Source organism: Microtus oregoni, unplaced genomic scaffold, assembly GCF_018167655.1.
Source record: "Microtus oregoni isolate MIOR12 unplaced genomic scaffold, Mior012 000046F_ref0000063, whole genome shotgun sequence".
In the NCBI taxonomy this organism is placed as follows: Eukaryota; Metazoa; Chordata; class Mammalia; order Rodentia; family Cricetidae; genus Microtus; species Microtus oregoni.
The window spans coordinates 2,764,987-2,771,226 of record NW_024543220.1 but is presented as its reverse complement, the minus strand read 5'-3'; the positions used below and the strand labels follow the sequence as shown (position 1 = coordinate 2,771,226).

Sequence of the window (6,240 nt, the reverse complement as noted above, 5' to 3'; positions counted from 1 at the left end):
ATTCCCACAACAAAGACTTCAGAGGCCCCCCAGTGTCAAGGTGGAGCATCTGTCTTCCCCTAATACAGTACTTTGTCACAGTGACCAAAGTAACAGACAGATAAATTAAGAGAGGAAAGATTAATGGCTTGTGGTTTAAAATGTGAAGGAGCAGAGCCATTTATGTCACTGCAAGCCAGGCAGCAGAGAGGAGAATTCAGACACTCTCCTGATTGTCTCCTTTCCTAACTGCCTTTTTACTCAGCTTGGGCCTCCAACCCAACAGTGGAGCCTTCTACATTCTAGGGAGGAATTAGCCCTCAGTAAACCATCTCTGGAAATGCCCCATACACCGAGCAAGGGGTGTGCCCCTTCAAATTCCTAAACAAGTCAAAATCCTATTGTATTGATAATGAAGATTAGACATCCCAGCTAAGTTGTTTTACTAGCAGCAAAATTTTAAAACTCACCCAAGAATGATAATTTTACATAGTGAGTGCTTTCTCTAAACAAATGTGGGTAGGGGTCAGTAGGTTAGCTTAGTGGTAGAACACGTGTTTTCTGGTTTAGCATGAGTGAAGCCCTGGGTTCAACTCCCAATACTGCATGGGAGAAAACTTTGCCTGGCTCTTGAGGATGGATTCCTCCATTAATTCGGATAATTCCTGTTTTAAAAATGCAATTATTGAGAAAAACATTATGACTTCCTTAAAAATCACTTCATAGTTCGTCCTGTTTTCTTCATGTTTGAAATATAGTGTTGCCTGATTCTGCCAGGAGCCTGCCTTGCAATTTATAGATCAGATTGTTAGCAATGGAAACTTGGTGTGAATGTAGAAGATTAGAATGACCCTAGGACAAGGTATGTATATATATATATATATATATATATATATATATATATATATATATATTGAGTGATTACCAAATAAACAATGGTGTGTGAAGGATCACAGTTTCAGAGAGTCTTTAAAAAAAATGTTCACATTTGAAATGTCAGAGTACCTAAGTTTATATCTGAGAATCTGAAAACCTGAAGTCTGTCTTGTGACCATACTCTTACTCACTCTCCTACTATGATGAACTGCTCCCACCAGGTGAGTTGGTTTCTTATATTCCCACAACCTTTGGAAGGAAGGGGTTGCTGTTTGGGTAATTGAATTCTAAATTTAGTTTCCAATGAAAAAGCTTTCTGGGAACCTATGGTCATGGGCATTAGCAGAAGCCCTGGGGTTATAAATAGCCATGGAGCAAAGCCTTCATCCTGTCTACAGACGCAGTGAGCTACCATGAAGACCTTCGTCTTCCTTGCCTTCCTTGGAGCTGCTGGTGAGTCTCTTGAATGAACCAATCAGTAAAAATTATTCATGCACCTAAATTAGTACTTTGTGCCCTGGAATACAGAGTTTGTATATAGGAGGCTTAAAATGTTGGTGCAACATTGTGCATTGGATGTATTTATGGATAATTAAAGTTTGCTTGCATTGAAAGATCATGTTTCAGCATAAATAAGCAGACTGTCTTTAACTTCCAGGTAGAGTCCATGAATTAGGGGGTAAAGGATAAAGAACATAACAAAGGGAGTATTGGTATTGACCTCTCTGGAATACTGATATTAATAACAGTAATTGGGACTGGAGGGTTGGCTCTCTGTTTGGGAACATGTACTTCTCCCAGAGAACGTGAGTTCAGTTCCCGTTATTGATATCAGCAAGTTCACAACCATCCATGATGCCATCTCCAGAAAGGGAAGGGGAATCTTCTGGCTTCCTCAGGCACTTGCACTCACATGCACAATCCCCACCTATATGTTTCAAAATAGAGTAAGACAGTGTAAATATCAAATATGGGCTTCCTGAATACTGAAAGGCTGATTATTTGGTCCAGGGATCACATTTTATTTCTCATGGAAAGAAACTTGTGGGCTACAATACACTCATATTTACTAATAAATTCTCCCTTATGTGAATCCATAGGCCATTCAAATCATTAAACATTGGGACATGACCACTTCTAGGTTAGTCTTAGCAATTTATTAATTTTCCACAGGGCAAGGGTGGTATTTTGGACTTAACCCAAGACTTAGTACATACCAGCTACAACATATATATGACCCTCTATTTCATTTTTAACTTTCATGCAGAGTCTTGCTAAATTATTGAGGCTGCCTGAGAGTATATTCTGTATACTAGACAGCCCTTAAGCTTGCCATTGTTCTGTCTCAGCCTTTAACACACGCCTGGGCCAAATGCACGAATGTCACTAAAGTTTTAGTACTGAATGTAATACTAGAGTCTCCAACACTCAGCAGTATAAATTAGATGTACATTTCAGCACTCCTGGAAATATCTTAGGTAATGAAATTACTGAATTCATAAAAATAAAGGAAGATTCTGGAACTGTAACAAATCTTGATGGCAGAGGATCCTACTACACAATACAGGAGCACATATTGCCAAGGTTGTTGGCATAAACGGAAAGATTAGGAAAGGCAATCCTGTAATGTTTGGTGAAATTGTTGATAAAAATTTAGGAGACAGGCAACACAAGAGATAAAGGGAACAGAAAAATTAAATGAGTGTTTTTTTCTAAACTAGAATGCTCTAGGGGTGCTCCGTAAGTTTTCCTTGTTCCCTTATGGAGACAGGTATGCCATGCCAACAACTCGCCATTGGTCAAGATTAACACAAAGCTATCCATTTGTATGACTTTCCAGCAGGGTTCTACTGTAAAGTATCCCTCCAACACATCCATCATTCCCTGATTATATGAGATAGCAAAACGAAACAAGTGTGAATCAGTCATCCTATGGTGGTTTCATTTACAAGAACATCAAACTTTCTTCTTAGTTGCTCTCCCCATAAATGATGACGATGACAAGATTGTTGGAGGTTACACCTGTCAGAAGAATTCTCTCCCCTACCAGGTGTCCCTGAATGTTGGCTACCACTCATGTGGTGGTTCCCTCATCAATTCCCAGTGGGTTGTTTCAGCAGCTCACTGCTACAACTCGTAAGTGGCCAATGTTCACATTTCTATGCTCTAAAGTCATGTTTTTCTTTAACTTTTTCAAAGTATAATTAGGCATCATGCAAAGTTGTACAGGATGATGGAAGCATTCAGATATTGGGCTCTAGAGGTGGCTCAGTGGCTAGGAGCATGTGGTGCTCTTCCAGAGGGCCTGAGCTCGATTCCCAGCACCCACATCTGATGGTTTACAAACACATGTAACTCCAGTGACAGGTGATCTTGTGCCTTTTTCCTGACTCCATGGGCACCTGCATTCACACATACACATATTCACACACAGACATACACATATAATTAAAAATAAAAACTAAATATTTTTTAAGAAAATCAGATACTAAGAGCTTGATTCTATCGCAACAATTTTATAATCTGTTGAGAAACATTTATGTGGAGTTTTGCTTCACAACTCACTACTATCTTCCTATGTGATGATACTCAAGACCAGAAACAAAACAGTAGTTAATAAAGTATGTGTTCAGATTGGGAATCACTATATAGCTCTAACAAGGGGAAAAGGGCAGGTGGAGATAAAACCCATTGAATCGTAAGTACACTATTAAAAGCAAACATCCATGATTCTGTTCCCATAACATTGCACTCCTTTTCAATCAAGCACGGTGGATCACACCTTTAATACCAGCACTCCTTTTCCGATTCCTGCTTTGTCATGCTATGTATTCCTATTTGTCTCAATAATCCAAATCCTTGTGTATTTTGTATATCTGAAATTCTTGGAAATTATAACCAGAGAAAACACGGCAAATGCCAACCGATTTCTATCAATTAACTTTTCATCTCCAACAATTTAGCAGGGGTGTTTCTTCCCATCTTATATCTTGTATTTTAATGTATACTGGACTGTGAGTCTGTACTAGCAGGGATGCTTTTGCAAGAAATTCTCTAAGTTGTAAGTAGTAAGGGAGTGCACAATCCACAAGGGTATAAAGTCACCTGTATGAATAAATGCAATTTGTATTTATTCTCATGATTGAGAAATTGGAAGGAAGGGGAAAAATTAAAGAAGGATATTTTTAAAATGCTAATCTTTACATCCAGTCGAATCCAGGTGCACCTGGGAGAACACAACATTGATGTCCTTGAGGGTGGTGAGCAATTCATTGATGCAGCTAAAATCATCCGCCACCCTAAGTACAACAAAAAGACCTATGATAATGACATCATGTTGATTAAGCTGAAATCATCTGCTGCTCTCAACTCTCGAGTGTCCATTGTCTCTCTGCCAAGTTCCTGTCCATCAGCTGGTACTATGTGTCTTGTATCTGGCTGGGGCAACACCCGGAGCAGTGGCAGTAAGTATCACTGGGACTTGATTCCATACCATGTGTGAGAAGAATAAAGATGAAAGGCATGTTGGGAGCAAGAAGGTCCAAATTATTACTCAAGAGAAGATTCTCTGAATGAAGAGTTAGATACAGGCTGTCTTAAAACGCACAAATTAGAGTGAAGAAAATACTTGTGTTGAGACCATACAGTAGACACAATAAAAAACAAACTATTAGAAAAACTCCAGGTGTTCTGCTGAAATGGGGGATGTAAGTAGACAGATGCTGAAGATTTTGGTCTTCCTTTAAGTCTATGCCTGTTGAGAGCTGTGAACAACAAGACTTGCACCAGATTTTTTTTTATTGCTGTTGTGAATTGAATAAAATTATGTAGCAAACTTTCTCAGAAAAATGTTCTGCAAGATTACAAGTTATGGGGAACTAAAAGACCAAGGAAGTGTTAAGAAAGAGGAAGAAGGTGAGGATGATGTTTCCAAGAGCACTGGGTAATCTTCCGTTTCCATTCTTGTGTTTGACAGCCAAAATGCCTTCAGTCCTTCAGTGTCTTGATGTCCCTGTCCTCGATAACAATTCTTGCAAAAGTTCCTATCCAGGCAAGATCACCAGCAATATGTTCTGCCTGGGCTTCCTGGAGGGCGGAAAGGACTCCTGCCAGGTGAGTTTAGTTGTGGTTATTCTTCTTACTCATTCTCTTTCTTCGTTACTCCTGCTTTTCTGAAAAAAAAAAGAACATTAATGTCTCAGAGACTGTTGATGAGGACTAAAGAATAGATTTGGAATAAACTATAAAATGTCTCAATAATATTGATGATTAGGACTAAATATAAAAATGATGTACAGAAATTACTACAAACATTTCACCTGACCAAGTACCTCAAAAGCTTTATTGTAAACTTTACCTTTGGAACAGAGAAGTTCTTTCGAGAAGTTGAGAAAGGGTTCAGTCTCCCCAGCTCTCACATGTCATGAATTGAGGGGCCGACAAGGAAAGAGGTGGGCCTATAAGAAAAGAAGTTATAGAATATTGGCATACTACAAGGACTGCGGCTTGAGTTTCTTGGTGTAGAAAAGCTATTTCATGGAGAACCAGTGAAAATGGCCCAAGATCATGGAGTAAAAGCTTAGTCCATCCTCTCATTTAGATACATGTGAGAATTTTTCTTCTATTTTCCTTGTTATTTAGGGTGACTCTGGCGGCCCTGTGGTCTGCAATGGAAAGCTCCAAGGTGTTGTTTCCTGGGGCGATGGCTGTGCATTGAAAGGGAAACCTGGTGTCTACACCAAGGTCTGCAAGTATGTGAGCTGGATTCAGCAGACTATTGCTGCCAACTAAATGCCTTTATCTCTTCACATGCCATCTCTCTGTAGTAAGATTCACCTTGCTTCTATCCCCCATCACAATAAAAAACATTTCCTTCTTACCACATCTGTCCATGTATGGTTCTTGCTTGATAGTAATGAACTTCCTCCTGAGACTTACTGCAAAATGAGAAAAAGTAAAGAGAGATTATTTTATGAAGATGATTGAGAAGGTAATTTAGTATTTCATTCAAATATCATTTAGTGATTTATTAAACTATCTGATAAAGTTTATTTGAATATTTGACTATAATATACACTCTTATGACCCAAAATGGTAGAACTAATGTTACCTATTTTTTCTATACTATATCCCCTCTTTTTACCTTCAGAAAGAGATCACTGAATCTGATCACTATTGTTTTGCTATCTCCTTGACCATGATCAGTGACAATTTGTAATAAACCTCTCTAAATGATGACAAACATCCATATCCCACCAAATGACCAAAAATCAACAACCCAACCTCTTTGGAATGTGGACATAGGGTTCTCTAGTCTGTTTCATGTTGTTTGTGGGTGACAGACAACATCTTTATGGAACCTGGAGAAATTGATAAATGGTCAAG

The 6,240-nt window shown here is 38.7% G+C and overlaps 1 protein-coding gene across 1 annotated transcript; it reads left to right on the top strand.

The window, feature by feature from the left end:
• The first annotated feature begins 1,268 nt into the window (after positions 1 to 1,268).
• Positions 1,269 to 5,646, top strand: LOC121435433 (cationic trypsin-3). The gene is made up of 5 exons (XM_041634750.1): positions 1,269 to 1,308; positions 2,829 to 2,991; positions 4,066 to 4,319; positions 4,832 to 4,968; positions 5,497 to 5,646. Exons 1-5 carry the CDS (start codon positions 1,269 to 1,271, stop codon positions 5,644 to 5,646), a joined length of 744 nt encoding a protein of 247 aa, XP_041490684.1.
• Positions 5,647 to 6,240: the final 594 nt, after the last annotated feature.

Coding starts and splice junctions, on each gene's coding strand:
- LOC121435433 (XM_041634750.1), top strand. CDS start 1,269: ATGAAGACCTTCGTCTTCCTTGCCTTCCTTGGAGCTGCTG. Junction 1,309..2,828: donor TGCCTTCCTTGGAGCTGCTG/GTGAGTCTCTTG, acceptor CTTTCTTCTTAG/TTGCTCTCCCCATAAATGAT. Junction 2,992..4,065: donor GCAGCTCACTGCTACAACTC/GTAAGTGGCCAA, acceptor CTTTACATCCAG/TCGAATCCAGGTGCACCTGG.